At 27.9% G+C, this 23394-nt stretch overlaps 1 protein-coding gene across 1 annotated transcript in view; it reads right to left on the reverse strand.

Moving 5' to 3' along the window:
* LOC113386721 (nidogen-2-like) overlaps positions 1–13507 on the reverse strand; it is a 19431-nt gene extending 5924 nt beyond the window's left edge. Inside the window, exons 1-16 of the mRNA XM_026624480.1 lie at positions 13129–13507; positions 5689–5997; positions 5336–5530; positions 4460–4704; positions 4179–4377; positions 3856–4060; positions 3474–3735; positions 3202–3415; positions 2810–3003; positions 2563–2726; positions 1538–1683; positions 1140–1278; positions 855–978; positions 591–740; positions 366–520; positions 12–287 (exon numbers count right to left, since the gene is read on the reverse strand). Of these exons, the coding sequence (XP_026480265.1) occupies positions 12–287; positions 366–520; positions 591–740; positions 855–978; positions 1140–1278; positions 1538–1683; positions 2563–2726; positions 2810–3003; positions 3202–3415; positions 3474–3735; positions 3856–4060; positions 4179–4377; positions 4460–4704; positions 5336–5530; positions 5689–5997; positions 13129–13332 (3181 nt within the window). The 5' untranslated portion in view covers positions 13333–13507. The remainder of the gene's footprint in view (positions 1–11; positions 288–365; positions 521–590; positions 741–854; positions 979–1139; positions 1279–1537; positions 1684–2562; positions 2727–2809; positions 3004–3201; positions 3416–3473; positions 3736–3855; positions 4061–4178; positions 4378–4459; positions 4705–5335; positions 5531–5688; positions 5998–13128) is intronic.
* Between the last annotated feature and the right edge of the window lie 9887 nt (positions 13508–23394).

Here is a 23394-nt window from a genome sequence, read left to right on the forward strand (position 1 = left end):
AAAAAAATTACCGTTGTCCAATACCGTGGCCACCTTGGTACCATTATATTCAGAACTTTTGATAGCTTTTCCAGCAATGTCGGTCCAATATACTCTGCCCTTAGAGCAATCTATATCGATACCAATTGCCATCTGGTAATATGAAACTTGTATAGGTTTGCCACCAGGTTGGGCACCGCCTTCAGGTGTATATGGTACTCGCAAAGTAGCCATACCTTGATTCAGTAGTAAAAAGCCACTGTCGTGTTTGGCGGGGCGCTCGCAGTGCTTTCCATCGCCATTGAAACCTAAGTAGAAATCACAGTGAATAGATTTACTAAAATACTAAAAAAATCTTTGTTGAACACATATTTTATTTATTATACCTTCTACGCAAACGCATCTTGGACCACGTTGTGTCGATGTACACCTGGCCATAGCGTGACACATTTCTGGTTCTTCGGCACATGTGGGTTCTGCACGACAAGTTTGTCCATCACCACGATATCCTCTGTCGCATACGCAAGTGTACTGACCAGTTCTAAAAATATTTAGATAGTGAAGTATATTTTAGCAATAATAGGTGAAACCAATTTTATATCTTAACGTACCTTCTATCTTGCAAACATGTTGCATGTATGGGACAATTATCAACTTCATTACAGGAAGGCGGCGGTTTTTCGCAACGGCTATGACCTTCGCCTACGTATCCTTGATCGCATTCACAATAATGAGCTTCTTCATCTGCATCCCACAGACAACTGAAAAATACAATCACAAGTTTGTAATTGATCATAAATTTTATCATATATAATTATATGGTATCAATGAATCATAATATGACTAATAAATTTATATCGATAGTGTAAGTATACCTTGCATGTTGTGCGCAAAGAACTGTGCCGCAGAGTCCGGCTCTGATGCAGGTTTCACTTTGAAGATCTTTAGTGTAGCCAGAAATGCATTGACATCTTCTATCTCTGCACTCACCCCCTTCACCTAAAATAATAATTTAATAAAGAAATCAGATACAAATTTAGCTCAACTTTTTCGAAATTTTACAAAAATCTTCAATTTGTCTCTGAATTATGATATATATGATTAACGTTAAGCTATATAACATTGTATCCAAAAAAATCTTATTTTCTTTCTAAACATACCGCATTCTTCATCCACGTTACAAACACGTCCCACGGGCATACACTGGTATCCATCACCAGCATAACCCTCAGAACATACACAACGATCGGTCATTCCATCTTCTTGTTCACAAGTAGCATGTAGGTCGCAAATATCGGACTAAAAAATATAATACAAAAAATTACATTAAAAACACATTCTCTGCTGCGCACGCATATGTTGCGTGAGGCCGTTGTCAATAGCCAGGCATCAACGCAATAGGTGCTAATGCCTTTCTTGCACTTCAGGGTAGTGTTTTTAGTAAAATAAAATGTTTTAGAAATGGATAGTGGACATACAAAGTCAAAAGCGTTAGCAAAGATCAAGTTATTTTTCACTGATTTTTATAAACCATATATAAAAAATATAACAAACTTACTTCTCTGCATGATAGCTTCAAAGGATTACATTCGATGCCATCGCCAGTGTAGCCGGCGGTGCATTCACAAAAATATTCACCACCATTTCTAGCCGAGTAAACGCACTGAGCATGTGGATGACAAGTATTCACGATGTTACAAGATACTGAAAAAATATAGGAAAATTTATAACAAAAATTAAAACAGGTTATAATAGCAATATTAATAGAAGTTTATATATAAAAGTGAAACAACAAAAACTGCTTAACAAAAAAAAATATTTTTTTTGTTATAGTTTCGTGACATTTACGAAATTTCTCTGCAGAATTTATTATTCTACTCATGTTACACTTTTATTGCGTAGTTTTTTCGTGCAATCTGATTTTTTGTAAAAATTTCGTGGACGTTACATTTGTGTTCAGCGGGGTATTTATGTACAAATACTTCAAATTATAAAAAATATTTATCAAAACTACTAAGTTATCATTAATCATAGCTCAATTCTAATAGAACTAGTATGCTAATCTGCTTACTCACGTTTATTTCCTGTAGGTCCCATAGTATCTAGAACATATCCGGGAATTGGATGGCAATTATGGTAATCCCTACTATAACTATATCCTTCCGGACATTGACAATGATGTCCTGATGGGGAACATAAGGGCAAGGGACGAGCACCGACTGTTATTGAAAACGGCACACACGATTAGTAAAATTAATGGAAAACAGATGCAGTAAAAATCATTAATAGTATTGAAAGATTAGTTTCAAAGAGTGTGAGAAATAATAAAAATCATTCAAGTACTTTATGTTGTGTTAAGCTACAACACTTTTAAAGAGCTTTAAGAAAATGTAGTTCAATACTCATTTTGTTAATCTTATTAATTGCAAAAAAACATTATTATATGATTCAATACAAAAATTAAAACAAAATCACATAAAAGATGTATAAATATTTATGGCGAATTGTAAGCCATGTAAATCAAAGCAAGTTGGTTACAGACAAATTAATTATTATTAGTGATCAATATCATACCAAACTCACCATCGGGTTCCGATCGCAATCTACATTCCTCATTTTCTAAACTGTATAAGTAATAATTTTCTGGACAAGTACATTCGCCCATGATGCAATAACCACGTATACGTTCTGGTGGTTGAGTGGTGTCTGGCATTTCGGATGTACAATCTCTTCCATCACCATTATAACTAGAAATACAACAAATACATAAGATAGTAAATAAAATATGATAGAATTTTTTTTTTAGTCAATTGGTGTATTGACTTCTTACCCAGGTAAACACACACAGCGATCATTAACATCACACATAGCATTTGGATGACACCTTTGAGTTACTTCACAAGCTTCTTGGGTCAGAGGTTCACAACGTCTTCCATCACCAGTATAACCTGGTAGACATTCGCAATGGAAACTACCTGGTTCATTGATGCAACGAGCGTTGACATCACAACCGTGTATACCAACCTGGATGAAAAAAATAGTTGTATCCATATCTGTTACTTCAAATTATTATTTATTTCTTGTCTAGACCAGGGGCATTAGCGTCAACGATTTTGGTCAGCCAAACAATTGAGAATAAATTTATGGTTTACCAGTTTGAGATAACAGTTGCTTCAGACAAAATCTACACTTTTAATTTAAGTTACTTTTACTATTTCCTACCTGGCATTCGTTAACATCGACACATGCAGATTCCTCTTCGTCAGTGCCATACAAGAAATGGTAACCACGATCGCACACACAACGATGATCATCTCCATCAGCTACACAGGCACTATGTTCACCACATCTGAAATCTGCACAAGGATCCTGTTCTCCTGCCAAAGATACCTTATCGCTCATTCCATACCGAAGAATTCGTTCACGTGATTCATAACTAAAAAACGAAAAATATAAGTTTGGTATTTGGTATACTCATTATCTTATTATCTTACCCGATGAAGTTCTTAGATACTCTAATTTTAATCGGATCTGGTTTGTCAGACGGGCTTTGGAATTTACATGGTTCGTATGAAAACCTTTGGGATAATTCGTAAACCAGTACAGAAGCTGATGGATCATCTTCTAAACCTCCATTTTTGAGGCGCAATGTACGAGTGGCAACTGATCTCAAGTCTCCTGGTGCTGGATGAGAATACTCTTCGGTGAATTCGTCGAGTTCTACTTTTGTTCCATCTCTGAATGCCGGTAAAGTTCCTGAAGCATAAAAAATCACATCAAATATCAAAATATAATAATTTTAATTATAATTACATTTATTTAGGTTTATTCTGAACGTTATTTTTGAGGAAGTTACAGAATTCAATTAAGACTTACCCGTAACTTCTCCTTCAAGTCGAAGTTGATCGAACAGATCTAAACCAGTATAACGTTGTGTGATGGAAATTCTGTGTGGTGTTCCAGGGAATGTAATGTCAGCAGTATGATTAAAGACGCCTCCTGTCAATTGATATCCGTTTTGCGCAGTACCTGCAGGTTTCGCAAACAACCATCCGATGACTGATCCCAAAATATGCAAAACCTAGAAAAAATGATAAAAAATGGTAAAATTTATGTGTGGAGCATCGCTTCTTTGTAAGACACTTACTAAAGTATTTTTTGAGGAAGCAAATATGTTAGTTTGTGTTTACGATATTTACCTGCATTTCGTATCCGTGTTCCCTAGGAACTTTCGACAGTGCAGTATAAGCTCGTCCATCAGCCATGACGACGTAACTTTGAAGCTCCATAACGCCTAAAGCTTCACCATTTAAAGTTCCAGTGATTTTACCATTAACGCGTAAAGGAACATCACGTTTAAGACACGCAATACCATTGCCATAATATCCTTGATCGCACCTAGAAATAAAATTTAAATTAAATTAAAATTTATTTTTCTAAACTAAATATTTGGCAATAAGTATCAACTAATATATTTTACTTGCAACAGAAGCCTTCTTCAGTATCCTGACACTTGGCCCTAGCGTGACATTTGATGCGGCCTCCAGCAGCGCAGGAGTCTGCTGAAGAATCTGAAGCAGAAGTATCTAAAGAATCGCTACTTTCGCCTGAAGAAGACGCAGCAGTGTCTGGTTCGATGACATCGCCGCGTTCTCCCAAAGGACCGACTTGGAACATCCAATATCCTGGCTCGCCCACGTTGGATAAACGACTTAGGTTTACTACCTGAGGAAAATGAAATCTGCTTAGTACAAGCTAATTTAAAAAAAAAATGTAAAACAAAAAATTCGGCCCAAAGAATGTTAAATTCAAGTTAAATTGAAAAATGACTTTAAAATTTATTCAAAAATTCAGTGACAAGTACATTAGTCAAATTATGAGCAAGTCTGAATTTATATATTCCTTTAGCAAAATGATATCGAAACCATATATTATATTTCAATGTTTTGAATTTTCTTAATGTGTTTTTATAATTATTACAATTATAGTTCTAATATATGAATTAGTTAAAGCATATAAATGTTTGTGGCAATAAGTTCATCACTTTCTCAAAAAAGTCGTAAATATATACAAGTTTACAATGAATTTAAAAAACAAATGGTTTTTTTGCTCTAACATGTATTTAAGAGATAATTAGGTAAACATTGTCCATGAACTAGATTACTTGAGCATCTTTTAAACGTTGACAAGGATTTAACAAAAAACTGGGCTAAATGACAATTAAAATGGTGCAAGTTAGATAAGCGCAGAATGTAGTAGTAGTAGAAAAGTGTCACATGAAACATTCGTATAAAAACATCCAAGAATAAATTTTGAACATGTTTAATTTTTATCATTTTTTCATAATTATTATTACCTGGTCAGTTCCAGATCCTTTAAGGACATGTATCCTGCCATCTTCAGCTCCAATTGCAGCTTGGGCCCTGACATCAGGTAATCCCGAAGGACCAGGAGCACCTTGAATCCATTGCAAACCTCCTTGAGGGTATAAAAATTCGACATAACTTTCAGTGGCATCAGTTGTGGGATTAAAACCTGTCGTTACAGCAACCTAGGACAAATAATTACCTATTACCATTAAATGCCACTCGCCCATGAGAAGGATATTTGTCGATCCCAATTATTGGTTAATATAGTTTTGAAATAGAAAAGGTACCTAGATGTGATCTATAACTATTCACACAATTTTTACCGATTTTACTCTATTACCTGGAATGTGTTAGTTTTAAGTCCTTGTCCTCCATGGAAACCAACATTGTCCCATGTGGCAATAAAAACTGATTCGGCATGGAATTCAGGAGCTCCAGAGAAGGCTGTTCGAACAGCCTGCTCCGCTCGCCTGATATCGGCAGCCTGATTAGCATCATTGACTGATACTTCCCGATACCATACTCTGCCTGATACCGAAGTATCAACATTGCTGTAGAATGGAGCTATCAGAGGATACTCCATTGGGAATGGTACGTTGAAGAATATTGGAATCTCTGTCCGAAAGGAGAGGAGACCATTTGTATTGACCTGGAAATAAAAGAAAATTAAGTTACTAAAAGGTGCTTGAGTAGAAAAGACTTATTATCATTTAGACTCTTATAAGAAAATATATGTTCAATTGACATGTTTTATTTTTTTTTATTATTTATTATTATAGTTTAACTGAATACATAACAATAAAATCTACAAAACTATTCCATATTAAAAATATCCTTAATGGAAGTTTGCAGTTCGTTCACCTCACGGTGCAACTCAACGATTTCCAGTAACAGATTTGTTCCGCAAGTTTGTTAAGAGGTTTATTAATAGACAGATTCAGAGTCCATTTTAGTACAAATGCTATTAGAAATTCATGTTTATATACATTACATAGAAGAACCAATTTCCGACAGCCGATTGAAGAAAAAAACGCATTACATACTAATATTTATGTAAGAGATGGCGAAAAGTGGCAACAGGAAATTTTTTTGAGAAGTAAACTTCGGGGATCATGATAAAAGATAGAACACGTTTTTATGAAAAGTATAAAATTGTAATAATTTGAGAACGTCTTAAATTTTGTATGATTGTAATGAGCAAATGAAGTTCATGAGTCCTATGAGTTGTTATGATGAAACTTCTGAATTTTGCAGTTTTTTTGGAAGATAACCACAACCTATCAACAATTTCTTGAATGACATTTTTTTATTTATTTACTTTATCTAATTATAAGATGAAAATAAAAATTATCTAGTGACCTGAAATTTTGGTCTTCATTTCATTCGTCTTAGTCGTTGCAATTAAAATGTCAACTCATAACGCGAGGGCGCTCCTCTTCAAAAAGGCTTCTAAATACTTCTCTTAATTGACGTAATTCAAATGTGGCCTGGAATAGTTTTATTTATATCTTTTTAAACGCTTCAAAAGTCATACAAAAGATGTTACGTATCATTAACATGACACCGACAAATAAACATGTCTGTTTGGTTCCGTATAATAGAACTCGAAATAGATCTGGACCATCAGACACGTGTTGGAAAATGAAAGAAAAATTATTTGTTACATATTAATTATTTTTTTAAATATTCCTGAAATTGTAGAGAATGATTTACCACCTGTCATAAATAATTTTTTATAGTACTGGCTTTGTAATATAAATACTAGTGAAAATAGCTTTTCAGGGTTTCTTGCAATATATCACCACTGAATTTTTTAATAAGAATCTCACCACCAAAAAACTTCCCTTTCTAGGTTATAAAGAATAGTCATAGAAAAAATGATAAGAACAACTAAAAATAGTTCTGATTGCTTTAAAGAAAAAATTGTTTTCTCCCGAAATGTTTGATAAATCAGCAAATTTAAATTTGAAGGGCACTCATAATTATATCATCGGTCATTAGTCTTCAAAATATGATTGCATAATCTTGATAAGTATTTAACAGATTAATACGAGCATCTATGATAATGATTTGGCTTTTGACCTACAAATTGTATAATGTAATTTTAGAATATATGATATTAATAATTTTGTACAGAGTGGACAATAAAGTCCACTCCTCATTTAACAGTAAGAAAGTTATAAACACCAATTTAAAAAGACTATATATATATTAGATGAACATTATTCCAATTATCGTATATATAAATTTTTTTTCTCTATTTTCGGTAAACGTTGAAATTAAATAATTATGCGGTTTTTCATAGAGGTATTAGAAAATAGATAACAAATAAATATTTCAATGCTAACTAAAAGAGTTTGGGAACCTATATTTTAGATATTCATTTATTTATAAATCCGGATAACAATTTAAGATTAAATAGATTTTATCTATAATTGCCGCCAATATTTTGATAAAAATTAATGTGTTCATTTTGTACTAAACCTAACAGTTATATAAAATATAATGAAATATTATTCTTTCCCTCAGATACACCTATGTATTTTTAAATAATAATATGCATATTTCCTAACTATTTATTATATATGAATGAATGAAGTAATCCATACCAAACATAATGATTTCATTACTAATTCGATCCTATACGATTTATCTTATTTAATTTATGAATCACAGATACTAAATACTACACACATTCTGATATTATCAAAATAAGGGAATTTTATGAAGAACCATTTAATAGAAACGATAATAATAGACAAATAAAATTGAAAATAATATTCATCATCATAAGTGGATTTGACCATGATTACTTCCTTCGAAATTAGTAACTAGAAATAAAAATGTGGAGAAGAAATAAAAGTAATTGCCAAAAAAATTATTCTGTAATTTTTTGTTCAATTCATATATATGATGTCTGTTTAACTTTGTAGTTGAGTTTGTCCACAGCATACAACAGACTCGGACAGCTTGATATCAAGCAGTAGTGGTGTCACATAAAAATAAAGATCGTATCTAAAACAACTTTCGTAGGTCCCTGATGTCGTTATATCGCAAATGCAATTTCCAATTTCTCAAACTTTTTGAATCATTATAACTCTCTTTAATGTTTGAAATCAGATAATATAAACAAGCAAATAAACACGGCAATTTAGCACATAGATGTTTGCATTTGTGTCAATTCTATTTCAAAATTAGCAAATATTGATAAAACTGAATGAATGTACATATATTATTCTTGGTCAAGTGGCAAAAGGTCGAATTCGTAGATAAGCATTGGCAACAAAATAATCAGCCGTAAGATTAATAAACAATTTCTAAACAATTCCAACAAACAATGTGATTGAAAACGATAGAGATTTATAATACTTATATATTTAAGGGGCTAATTCTCCAATAAAATAGAAATGTTATGCTATGTTATATAGAAATGTAACGCTATGTTACGGGTCTTTGAATTTGTATTAATTGCTGGTAACTAATTGTCAAAAATCTATGTATTTGCTGTGCAATCAGGCGTTGTACACATAAATCCTAACCTCCAAAACGCACAATTGTCTAATAACAATTTTATCATAAGTGCATCTTCTGATGTCTCATTGATAACACATACGTGAAGTTAGGTTTTATGTGTGAAACGCTTAATCGCACAGCAAATAATTAGATTTTTGATAGTTCACTAATACCAAATCATACGAAGATAGGCCCGTAACATATATAAAATCACTTGAATAATTTGAAAACTAGTGGTGCATGGCATCGTGCCTTAAGGCAAATTGCTGAAACTTTTCTTTGAAAAAATTAGATATTTGAGAAATTTTGAAATTTTTGACAGAATTTGACATTTTTAAAAAATATGATTTTTTTTGTATTTTGATTTTTTTGAAAATTTCGAAATTTTATTTTTAAGCAATCGCGCTGCATATTTGCCTCGTATCTCCGAAACGGCTAGACCTGCCATTGCCAAATCTAATCTGCACGTCTCCTTATCAGTAGTAATCGAATGTTTTTTTAATTACTCAAATCGGTTAATCTGTATTCGCAAAATCGCCGACAAAAATTTGCATCCGCTCACACACATATACGAGTACATCCATTTTTTCTAAGGTTTACTAAAATGTTCAGAAACCTTTGAAACGAAAGATAAACCTTTTTGTATATATTTTTCTTGAATTCTAAGATTATAAAAATTAGTGTAAGTACTTTTAAACTACAATATTATTTTTTTTTTCATACATAAAACAAATTAAGTATTATCTTTTTAAGAAAAAACTTTATAGCTCTTTACTAAATCTTTCAAAAGTGCTTAGAAGAATAAACACATTTGAAAAAATTATTTACATATATAAATATAATTATAATTATAGAAAAGTCGAATATTCAAATATGATTTAACAAGTTTTTTTTAACAAAAAATAGTGAGATGTATTTTTAGATATGAATCGCATGTAAATAATTTTTGCTTCTCATGTTTTTATGAATAAATCATAAATTACATGAATATGCAAATGCAATTTAGTAATATGCCCTAAATATTCAATTAATAAAATGAATTTAAAAATGTAAAAATAAATTAAATTAAAGTACGAACACTGCGTTTCAAATGAAATTATTTACATAAAATCTATTAACATAAATATGAGTAGAAAAAATAGCCAAAAAGAATATGTCAATTTCTATATTATTATAATGCAAGTCTATAATGTAAAATCACCAAATGAATAATTTGCTATTAAAATAGTTCGATAAATATTAGCATATAGAGTGAATAACTAATTTGTTTTAAAATTAAACAAGAATTAATTATAGAAATGTTGATTGAAAATCATCATCAATGCAAATACTTGATTCATGATTCGTTCTGTATGCAATTCGATATAAATTGAGGGATTCAAATAATTATTATAAAACATAGACACTAAATCAAATAACATTAAATCGACACGAGTAAATAGTAGGTTATTTAAAAACAATATTATTTTCTGATGCAATATTTACTGATCAATTTAAATTTGAATATGTAAAATTAATATTTGTATCATGGGGATGAATAAATGTTAAAGATTTGAGGGATATGAAATATACACGGTTAATGGATATAGTAATCATAAAATTAATAGATTTTATGTGAAATTATGATTTTTTCGTAGAAAGGTCAAAAATTTTAGATCATTCCTATAGATTGCTATGGATAGGTTTACTAATGCTCTTCAACAAATTATTTATTAACGAAAGAAGAATTTTTTGAAAAATCTGGTTACAAACTTCATGTGCATATTGTACATGTATCATTTAACTAATTATTTTGTAGAACAAAAAGAATATTTGTAATACAAATTCAAACACGGATTCAGATTTGCTCAATACAAATTGCTATATGTAAATTATATTTGTAATAGAACTATCGAATCCTCTGTAGGTAGTACTCGGTTGCAAAATATCAGTAAATTAGTATCTTTGTTTCAAAATTTTATTCCCACTCAAATAAAACAATCCTATACTTTTATTACTCCAAAATAAATCATCACTAATGATTTCCGAATGAATCCTTTAGAATTTCGCAATAGTTGGCACGTCGTAGAATTAGGACATCTAAATACTGATTTGATGATCTTTTGAACTTACTTTGTATTATTAGCGAAACTAGAACAACTAACTAAACTGGAAGCTCATTTTATACTCGTTAGAGCTATAAAATTTTGAAATATTACAGAATCTGTCAGTTAAAAACGAATTTGCTTGTATAAATATTATAAATAGGCTGTTGAGGATGTGATCGGCATGGTAATAAAAATGTTACAGCATTTGTAACCTAGATTTAGGTGCATTTGTAAAGTGTTTTAGGATTTTGTAAAAGAAATTAAGATATTTGTGGAAAATGAATGGGAGCCTCGATCGACATATGGATAAAGCTTTTTGAAGCAAAAATAATTTAATGACCATATGTCGATAAATGAGTTGGAAGAGCTTCCTGATTTAAAATATTCTGTCTGGACACCGATGAGGAAATTAGTGTTTTTTCAAAAAAGTGATGCAAAGAAAATGTAAAATTATTAGACATATTCTATTATTTTACTAAGAGTTTTTTATGAGTTGTCGTAATGATACTTCTTATCAGGCTTTGCAGAAGGCAACCCAATGGTTGTCTTAATTATTTATTAAATTTTATATTACATTATTTCTAATATCAATGATCTATTTAAATATATTGCAGAAATGAGCTATTTTCAAAACATTATATAAAATTAATTTTAAACAATTAAAACTAGGTTTGACATAATTGGAGCAAAAGCATAAAATTATAAAGAATGTAGATTTAATATTTAATTAAGGAGAAAATACAGTACTTTAAAAATGAGATAAAAATTGAAAGATTTTCTAAAGCAAGTTGAATAAACTCAGGCAATCCATATGATATGATAACTACAACTTTTACAACAAAGTTAAATATAAAATTATTACAGAATTTATTCTATATAATGTCTATATATCATCTTAAATTTGAATTTTAAAAGTATCAGTGTTCTTTAAAATTTTAGTTGACTTAATATGATTTTTGGATACGTTGTTGAATAAAAAAAATATAATTTTAAGTTATTAATATAAGATTTTGTATAATATGGTGTTTATTGAATATTTGAAAACATTTTCGTATAGAAAATTTTATATAAAAGATAAAATATAAGATCAATATCAACAACGATACAAAATAATCTTGTTCATCGTAGCAAAAAGGTATCCTAAATATTTTATTTATTGTCATTTATATTAACTCAAACATTTTCAGAGCATTGTATTCATTTGCAACTGCAATTTTATAACTATTTTATAAATCACGACTTCGATTTGCCAATAACTTTAGCACAACAACTAACACTATTTTCACTAACAATAAAATAAAAAACTCTCAAGATCGAAATAGTCCCTATCGAATTATCTGTTCAGATTGTAATTTAATTTACATAGGAGCCAGAACTTGATTGAACGATCGCTAAAAATACAAAAATAATTTAAAAAATCCTAGACAATTCAAAACTATGCTCACGGACCACATTAATACTTCAAAACACAATATAAACTTTTTTAACACGACTGTACTACATTTTGAAAAAAATTTAATAAAAAAAAATTGTAAACGTACTTAATCATTTAGATGTGAGAACTATAAATAGAAGGAATGAACTCAACATTCCAAATTTCTTACAAAACAATAAAAAATGTGTGAAAAATTCACAATTAGTTCTACACACGTTAGAATCTTAGTAACAATATTTTTTAAAAATTCCTTTCAACATTATGTCTTCAAATAGTTTACAGATAAAATATATATATTACACACTTACTATTTTGTGATAATTTGATAATGTTAGTTTAATTGTGAAATATTGTTATAATTAAAAGTTCACCATTTATATTTCATAGTGTAGTAATATATTTATATTTAACCCTAAGATTAGCAAATTGTAAGTACTTTTTACTCTATAATTGTTCAATCTCAATTGTTTTTGTTTTTGAATTTTATTTTTAGTTTAAGTTTAGAATGAAGGTTAGGATTATAGCTGAAACGTATGGATTGTAAAATAAATGTTTAAAAAAAAATTATTGATATGCCCAATTATTAGACTTTGTTAATACATAAGTCAACATCAAATTCAGAATTTCACAAAATATGTAAGTGTTTGCATTATGAATATGGAAAAAGAGTATACCATAAAATTAAATAATTATATATATATATATATACATATATATAATATTAAAATAAATATTATCAACTCACGTATATGCTGGTGTAGACTTCATCATAGAAATAAACAGGAGTCTGCAGAGTAATTTCACCTGTAGAAACATCATCTACATGTGGTAGCACCAGATCCCTTCCTTCTCCAAAAGGGTACAACCTGCCCTGGTCCAAAGAGGCTGCCAATCCGAACAAAAACGACACTAAAATAATCGTACGCATTGTTCCAATCACTTTTACCATAAAGTCTTTTAATAATTTATAATTCGTTTTCGATTGTCATCTGAACAAGGGAGATAAATAACTAGCACTGCAAAAAATTAAAAAAATCACACTTGAATTAAAAAAAAAATCTTATAATTTTTGTGGAAATTCAAATTGGACTTCTTCCACTGCGAGCTTAGAAGCCGCACTGTGCCACATGAGATTGAGACGCGTCTAACAATCTTATAGAACTTGTGGACAGATATAGAAAGGGCCAGGGTCGAATTGGAAATCTAAAAATATAAATTAAAAAATTATAGATGAGTCTAATATACCATATAACTATTAAACACCACGTTATGAAGCGATTTTTAGCTACATGATGTTTTTTTTGAAGTATTTGAGTTTCATCGCCATGATGATCCAAGTAAGGTAAACCATTAGGTTGATATGAAAATAATGCAAAAAATGCAAAAATAAGTTTGTATTGAAAATTGGATGTAATATAAATACTTTGATCAATTATACAAAGTATGGACTATTATTTTAAAATATAAATTGAAAAATTATAGATGAGTCTAATATACCATATAACCATTTAACACCATGTTAAGAAGCAATTTTTAGCTATATGATGTTTTTTATTTGAAGTATTTGAGTTTCATCACCATGATGATCCAAGTAAGGTAAACCATTAAGGCTAATATGAAAATATTGCAGAAAATGCAAAAATAAGTTGGTATTGAAAATAGGATGTAATATAAATACTTTGATCAATTATATAATGTATGGACTATTTTTTTTAATATAAATTAAGAATTTTTTTAACTTCCCGTAGAGTAAGTTATAGCAATCGCAAAAAAATCTAAAATAAATTTTTTTATATATCTTTACGTTTCAGAGATTCCTGAACATTTTGGCATACATTAGAAAAAATGGATATATGTGTGTGTGACTAGCACTATTTTATCATGCATTTGTTGCAATATTTAGCATATAATCGTTATAACGGTATTTATAACTTGTTAGATTTAACATTTGATATTTAAATAAAAATAAAACTACAATATAATAAAAATAATGCGTATGGACAGCTTAAAATATGTTCCAATATTATTATTGCAAACTAGAAATAAACAATGTGATTATGGGCATTTATACATATAAAATTAAATGGTTATAAAATTCTTTAGATTGTGATATTTATTGTATGGATTAGATTGTAATATTTACGTGTATTGATATGTTCAGTTAAAAATCTCAAAATTCAAATAGTTAATTTGTTTTTTAATTTATTATTTATTATTTGTTTTATTTTCAATATTTATTTTAAATTGTACAGTTTTGGCTACTTAATATGTCTTCATCATTTAGCAAAGAAATGAACAAAAGTGAGTACAAAAATCTTATTATTAAAATTTTAATAAAATTCTGCATATAAGCATATGCAGAATATGTACAGAATTCTTATAACATTACCAATTTTGATTCAAATCTGCATATAAAAATAAAAAGAATAAAAAACAACGAAAGTTACTACTAAAATCTTATGATAATATTTAATCGAATTCTGCATACAAACTATAAAAAAACACTAAACAAATATGTTAAAAAAGCAAAACATTTTAAGGATTTAGTTTGTACTGTACAATTTAATTTTTTTTATTTTGAAGCATTTACTGTTAATTATTTAAACAACATACCCAAACAAAATAATTAGAAATATGAAGTGAAAATAATAATAAAAAATGTAATTTAGAAAAAAATAATAAGAAAATTAATTCCATCACAGCTCAAAGTACTTATAATTGTTTGTTGAATATCTTATAAAAATGTTTTAAAATACAAATTAAATTAAAAGAGACCACTAAGTTTTATAAACTTTTATAAAGAGAGTAAAAACCAAAATTTTAATATCTACTGTTGGAAAAATCAATTTTATTAGATTTCCAAAATTGCTACAAAATAATAAATATATGACAATGAAACATTTAATACCATTTTAAATTTACTGATAGTAAAAACTTTTCTATACTTTGATTTTTTTTATTATTTTTTTCATTTACTGAACAAGAATCAAAATTTAGTCTTCTGATATGATATGAAATTAAAAATAAATCACCAAAAAAATTATGAAATAGTATAAGCCAACTATTGGGCTGCCTTTTAGAAATCCATTTAGTTGACAAGTGTTATCACAACAACTTATAGAAATTTTAAGATCTGATTGCTGTTTTTTTGTATTTTTTTATAAAATTTCCAATTAGTCCCTGCTTGTAATATGTTCTTATTAACTACGTGTTTTTTTAGAAGGCAACTCAATAGTTGTCGTTTTTATAAATTATACTTATACATACGAATTAGTATTTACTTGATTTATTTTTCCCTGGCAATTTCAGGAATGACACAAAAAACTCCTGCTTGATATCAGGTTACACGTAAATCGTGTTTGAAATTGGAATCTTGTGAATGCAAGACTACAGATACTATCACCAGGCTACGTACAGCCCAATTAACAGACAAAATTGAAACAACAAAGCACTAATAACACTCGATTTATGGGGCAATTATTTGATAAAATAGAGTTGTTATAGCAACGCTATGTCACGGTCGAAATAAGTTTCAAGTTCAATACTCTTCTCGGGCAATCTGATATCAAGCAGTAGTGATATTAGTTATCCCTTGAAAATACTCTTCTCGGGCAATCTGATATCAAGCAGTAGTGATATTAGTTATCCCTTGAAAATATAGATTATAAAATTAAAAATAAATCACCAGCATTAAAGAAATTCTGATATTTTTTTTATGAAATAGAATGAGCCAATCATTGGGTTGCCCTCTAGAAAGCCATTTAGGTGACAAGTATCATCACAACAACTTATAGAAATGTTAAGATCTGATTGCTGTTATTTTGTATTTTTTTTATAAAATTTCCAATTAGTCCCTGCTTCTCCATTCTAATATGTTTACATCTATAAATGGTTCGAATTACAAAAAAGCCGGCATCATCTTTTTCGACTATGAATGAAAAAGGAAGCTTTTTCTATCTTGTGGGTCAATATATCATACACAGTGAATTAATAGTGAAAAATACATATATGTATATACTTATAATATTCCTAAAAAGATACGCCGACATGTGTATCTGATTAGAGAGCTAATGAACTCCTCGTTAAAGTTAAATGTCTGTTAATTAATGGCATGTTTAATTATTATACTGATAATGTCGACATTAACAGATTATTCCGTTTTTGATCACCAGGGTCTTTTCCTCTTAACATTATTATTATGATTATTTCAAGTTGAACGGTTTTGAATGACATTTGCTATATTTAGTTGTTTGGTGTTAAAAATAAATCGAATCGGGATAATAAATACATGGACTTAAGTGATGAGTGCGACGATAGGAAAAGCCAAAATTAGATTTTTAGCCAAATTATTTATTTTAATTTGATATTATTATTATTTTTATGATATACTTTGTGCTTCAGGTAAGAGCTTTAGTCCTGCAACCAAAGGGTTTAGGTTCAATGGGCTTCTCGGACAGCTTGATTACAAGCAGTTTTATATTGAAAACATGGATTTTACTGAAAATAGCCCCTTCTTAGCATCAAATTAAAAATATATCATCAGTATTAGAGAAATTGTAATAATAACAAGAATATATCAAATATGGATAAGAATATATATTTATATGAGATGATGGATATATGTAATATATCAAGATGATCAATTGATTTGATTGCAAAACTAAACCCTAGGCAATTTTAAATTAATAACTATTAATTACGACTATTATTGGTTTTCAGAATTTGCGCTAAAATTAATTTCAAGCAGACAATTTTACTAGTATTAATTCAATTATCTAATAAAAAGTGTAATCAAATACATTTATATCAAAACAGACGAATATTTTGTATTACGTTACAGATACAAAAAATTGACTGTGTGTAAGGTTATGACCATTACATTTTTTGATATGAAAATTTATCGCGCAAAAATATTTAGCTAACAATTTGTACGAAAAATGTGATTTCAACATTGTATAATTTTTTTTACATAAATCGGTTAAATAATTAAAAATAGTCTATAGCGTATTAAGTTGATTTTAATGCAATTTTAAAATTTCAATGCAAGCATCTTAATGATATAACTTCGTACATTAATAATTACTTAAAAGGCATTGAATTTAATAAATTTTAAAATTGTAACGATAGAATTTTTAATATTTGACATAGCCCATTATTCCAAACTTGAAATTTTTTTCATAATTACACCATTTTCTACAGGCCAATAATATTTTAGGATGTTCGTTAAGACCAATGAACTCTATTATTATACAAAAGTTTCATCAAAATCGTTAAAAAAAAAATTGTTCAGAAAGTTTGTACAAAAACGTATGGAGTCGTTTTAATGAAATAATCATTGCAAAAAAATGTACAAAAAATTAGCACTTTTTTACTGATTCTAAAAAACTGACTTGAACTTCGACCGAATGTCTTTCTAAACTAATTAACGAAAGTCCACGTTAATAAAGTGTTAGAGATGGACAACCCTTTAAAAAATAATTTCTTTTTTTAAGTAAAATCCGAATTGAATTTGACGAAAACATTTTCATTCTCTGACTGAGAGCGCAAAAAATTTGATTTGATTTCACTACTAAGAAATAAGGGTTTGTGGACAAAGGTGAAAATTCAACGCTGTAGTGTTTTTTAATTTTGCAAATTATAAAAAATCTGAAAAATAATACTAGACCAAAAACAACAAAATATTTTTATTACTGAAGGATGTAAAATATAAATGTTGACCGATTTTCAGTCTTACTGATCTATATGATTAAAAAATGTGATTGTAAAATTTCATAAAAATCGGTCAAACCGTTTCGGAGGTGTATTGAGACGAACAACATGACTTGATATATATACATATATATATATATATATATATATATGCAGGTACACCTAACTAATTTGCATAGGAACTGATGTTTATCTGAAAGTATAGTAAATATTACAAATACATGACACATAAGTTGAGTCATTTTGTATATGAAATCACTTTGAACAGGTTTCGCCGAAACAATTGCAAGATTTATTCAATAATCAGAATTCAAAATTCGAAATATTAAATGGAACAAAAACAGATCATTATTCATTTAAATGTACTGTTCAGAATTTTTCCTGGGTAATTTTTGTATTTGCTCAAAAATTTCTCTCAAAATTACAAGTCACCTTTTTGATTTGTCTTCAATATAATTTCAGACAAAAATTCCTTTTTATTCTTTTGTTCTATAAGCAATTGTGATTATAAAAATAATATACTAATGACTAAGGAGGCAACCCAATGGTTATCCAAATTTAGTTTTTGATCATTTTTTCACTTTTTCTTTTTCGAATTATGATTATATTTTATCATTTCTGGTAATAATCAGAAAAGATATTTTCACTTGAAATATTTTTGATTGATAAATAGAAATCACTACTACTGTTTGATATCAGGTTGCGCCCTATATGAGATGAAAAACCCTCTTTTTCTGTAAAAATCTGTAATAATAAATACATTAAAACCCCACATTTGTCTTACGATTAATATATATTAAATATTATAAATACAGTCCATACAAATATGAACAAGCGGTTAACAAAAAACTATCATGTATAAAATATTATAGTACAAACACTACTTCCATATCAATATATTATGTATATATAAATTTATAATAATCATCAATTAATAATAGCATTGCGAACTAATTAAAAACGTTCTTATTTATAGTCAAAACTTTAATATAAATGACGCTTATGAGACATAATATATACAGACTTTATAATACATACGGTGATGTCTATGTAATAAATTCATATAGTGCATTTTTACTAGAATTTATAATAAAATAAAATTTAAAAATACAATTTAAAAAAATGTTTTAAAATCGTAAATAATTTAAAAAAAAACGTTTAAACTGGTTGAAGTAATTTGCTATGTTTTTTTCGAAAAAGAACAAAATGCATTTAGTAATAAATATTTTTAGCCACGTTTGTTTAGATTTTACAAATATTTATGAATGAATACTTTTGCGTTTTATTTTTAAATTATTAGTAGTTTAAATTTAATCATGATGTCATTATTTTCAAAAAATTCCTTTTCAATATGCATGAGCAAAAAAAAAAATTGACAAAAATCTTGATGCATTTTTTTTATAGGTTCTTAGCATATTGCAGATTTTTAAATAATTTTTTTTATAGGAGTTTGATGAAGTTTTACGATATTTTATTAAATATGTAATTAACGTATGATGAATTAAACATAATTTAACAAAAGAAATTATAATTTCTTCTTTATAAAGAAGGATTAAAATATTCTAAGGTTATTTGCTCACTTTGGTAACAAAAAATTTAATGTGTTTTAAAATTTGAATAAAATTTATGATGTGTAAAATTAATATTAATAAAATAGCATAAAAATATCAATCGTTATCACTGTAGTTAAAAAGTATCTTTTCTTCGACAAAAATCTGAATACGTTCTTTATAAGTTTTCATCAAATTTTACATGAAAAATGAATATTTTTTAATGAAGTTAAAATTTTTACTTAATAACTCTCCGTAGGGTAAGTTAAAGTAATCACAAAGAAATCAAAAATGAAAAATTTTGCATATCTTTACGTTTCAAAGGTTTCTGAAAATTTTGGCATACATTAGAAAAAAATGGATGTATGTGTGTGTGCCACACACAGATCAACCGATTAGAATGATTCAAAAAAAACATTCTTCTTTTTCTAGATTTCTATTGATAAGAAGACGTGCTGATTAGTTTTTGGCAGAGGCAGGCTCAGCGGTTTGTAAGATACGGGCCAAAAAGTGTCAAAAATGGGAATTCAGTTTTTGAGACAACGGAGCGTCCGATTTGAATAATTAAAGAAACATTTTACTTGTATCGACAAAATGAGGAAATGGTAAAATTTTTGGAAAAGGCAGGTCCAGCGGATTCGGGGATCCAATGAAAAAAGTAAAAAAATGGCATTTAGGGATCAAAAATGATCATTAGACATATGCACATAAAAATTATCAGATATTTTATTTATATGGGTTCCGTAATAAAATTTATCGTGTTAGACTCTATCTCACATTTATAAAAATTAGAAATTTTCAAAAAATCTTAAAGCTTTTGAAAATTTTAACCAATTTATCTTTGCACAATGCCATGCACCAAGAGATACCACAAATATTACTATTTATAGTATTTTCTCAAAAAATTGTATGTTTTAGCAATAGAGTATTTAATAACAAAGGTTCTAAAATTTTATAAACTGTGAATGATCAAACCAAACAAAAATTTCTGATTGTAAGATTGCAATTTCCAACAAAAATATTTTTTCAAACCGTTTGCTATAAATTATTCCTTTATCCTCTATGATATATTTAATGATCGGTTCTCTTTGAACTTTGTTAAATAGTTTCCAGTTGCAAATGTTTTTGATTATGTCATGTTATTTATATGGGAATGCATAAACTTTCTTCGGAAAGAATAATATATAGAACAGAAAATGGTCGACCGGCCACACATGTGCCGCACATATGGCGATATATCGAGCGAAACACACACACACATTGCTCAACAAAAAATAATCTTTTGCCTAATATTTGTAAGCACAGACGAATGGAAGGAATTTCTAATGGTTTATTCGAAATTTGTTTATTTTTTCACGCCAAATAACTTGGTAAAATAGTGGAAAAACGATTATTTTTACTCTACTAGAAATAGGATTTTGTTATATAATTTTTTAAGTAATGGACTCTTATTATTGTTCATAAAAGGGTTTGCCACATAACTTTTTTTTTGGAAGTTTTATAAATAAAAAAAATTACAGAATATTTTCTCGTTTTTTTTGAAGTTGCAACTAAAAGATGAACTAGTAGAATAAAGCCAATACAAAAAAAAACTAGTAGAATAAAATCGTTTGATAACGAACCCTTCAGAAAACAACATTTTATGAAGAACGACATCACGATTAATATTTATTTATTATTATTATTACTTTAAGGAGTCTCTTTTAAAAAAGTTTTACAAATCATAAAACTAGATCTTTAGAACGAAAAACTTATATGGTTCTCAACCAATCATAATGCAAGCATAAAATGAACAAGTCGGATTTTCAGGCGAAAAGTTTCAAACTAGTATAATGGATACTGCCAAAATTTTATAAGTTTAATCATTATATAATCAGAAAAGATCAAGTTTTTTAAAATTTTATAGGAAATATTATGAAAAGCATGAAACTAAGTAAAATGGATTCTAATTAGAATTATGTTACAAGTTTATTAAAATTAAATAATCAATAAAAAAATAAATATCTCGAAACGTTTAATTATTTTATATAACAAAGATTGCAAGAAAATTAAACATATAATTAATATGTAAATTTAGTTCTCTAATCGTGTTAAATAACTTTAAATATTTCAAGAAATATTTTCACACGCTAAAATTGTTTAGATTAAATTCGTAGGCTTGTTTCACATTTTACAAAATAAACAAATCGAAAAAATTGCTGTGAAAACATATTTAGTATACAATATTTTAGTCATTTTCGTTATATGATATACGAGAAAAAACAAATATTAATGACAAAAAGTTGGCAGTATTTTTGTTTATTTTATAAATATTAAAATGTAAGTAATAAAAATACTTAGTAAAAATTATTGAATGGAGGTAAAATGCATTTTAAAAAACATTGAAATTCTGTCTTTAAATAAATATGATTTTAAAAAACACACAAAATTAATCAAAATTTTAATTGTGATGAAAAACATCTCCTTATACAATGTTTTGTAATTTCCATGCATGTAATATATGTGAAAAAAATCAAATTTTAACTTAATAGACTCGCCAAGATTTTTTTTTAATTGTATGAATATTAAAATGGAAGTAATAAAGTAGATTTTGAAATACTGCTTTTATAATAAATATCATAATAATGAATTTTAAAAAATCAATAGTTTCATCCCTATTGCACTTATACAATGTCTTAGTTATTCAAGTTACTTGGTATAAGAGGAAGAGTAAGTTTTAATTATATAGAGATACCAGAATTTTTCCCAAAATTATGAATTGAAAGTGAAGAAATAAAGTAGATTTTAAATATAATATAATAACAATGTTTCTTAAATAAAAACAATGTAAAAAAAAACAATTACGATTAAAAACATACTCCTTATACAATTATGTCTAATTTAAATCATTCGAGTAGCCAAAATTTTTTTTTGTGAAAATTACAATTGAAGAGAATAAAGCAAAATTTCAAACTGTTTTGCAAGATATAAAAAACTAATATATATTACGAAAAATCATTTTGCAGAATATTTAGCACGCCTACAAGAATTATTTACTGCAATAATCTTAATTTTAGTTCCAGTATTTATTCTTCGGTACAAAATGTAGTTTGATCTATGAATTATTGTGACTATTAAAATTATACGACTTGGTCCTTAATATGATTTGTTTGGTATTTCTTTGGTAGAGTTACAAAATCTATTATTGTACTGCATTGATATATTGCTGAAAGATTGTCATATTGAAAAAATAATCCGAGAAAAATACACAATTAAAATATAAATACACTATCGATCGATTTACTATTAACTGATGCCCGAATCGTAATGTATCTGAAAAATACATATTGACACAAATTAAAATTTTTATTACAGAAATTATAAGTAGCATAGTATATATTATGATTATCATCATACATTACGATGCATCTTGCAATTTTCTTAATATTTTTCCAGATATAGAATTTATCCTACAACTACATCCCAATCCTCTCCAACTTATCATACATTAATAAAAATTTCATCTAAAAATGTAACAACGGACTTAACCACAATTTATTATTAACAAATAGTGCAACTTAGAGATAATTATTAACTAATAATTTTTTATTAGTTATAAATTTAATATATGGGTGCGTGTGTATTTTTTTATTATATACCGTATACGCAATATTGGCTCAAGTTTATATATCGTACTAAAACGTATACGACATATAACCACATCAAAGACAGCCCTCATTTCAAAGCAGAATTTGCTTGCCTTCTATTGAAAT

Source organism: Ctenocephalides felis, unplaced genomic scaffold (genome assembly GCF_003426905.1).
Source record: "Ctenocephalides felis isolate EL2017-DRISC unplaced genomic scaffold, ASM342690v1 CF-g0.4_SCAFFOLD_03571, whole genome shotgun sequence".
Taxonomy (NCBI): domain Eukaryota; kingdom Metazoa; phylum Arthropoda; class Insecta; order Siphonaptera; family Pulicidae; genus Ctenocephalides; species Ctenocephalides felis.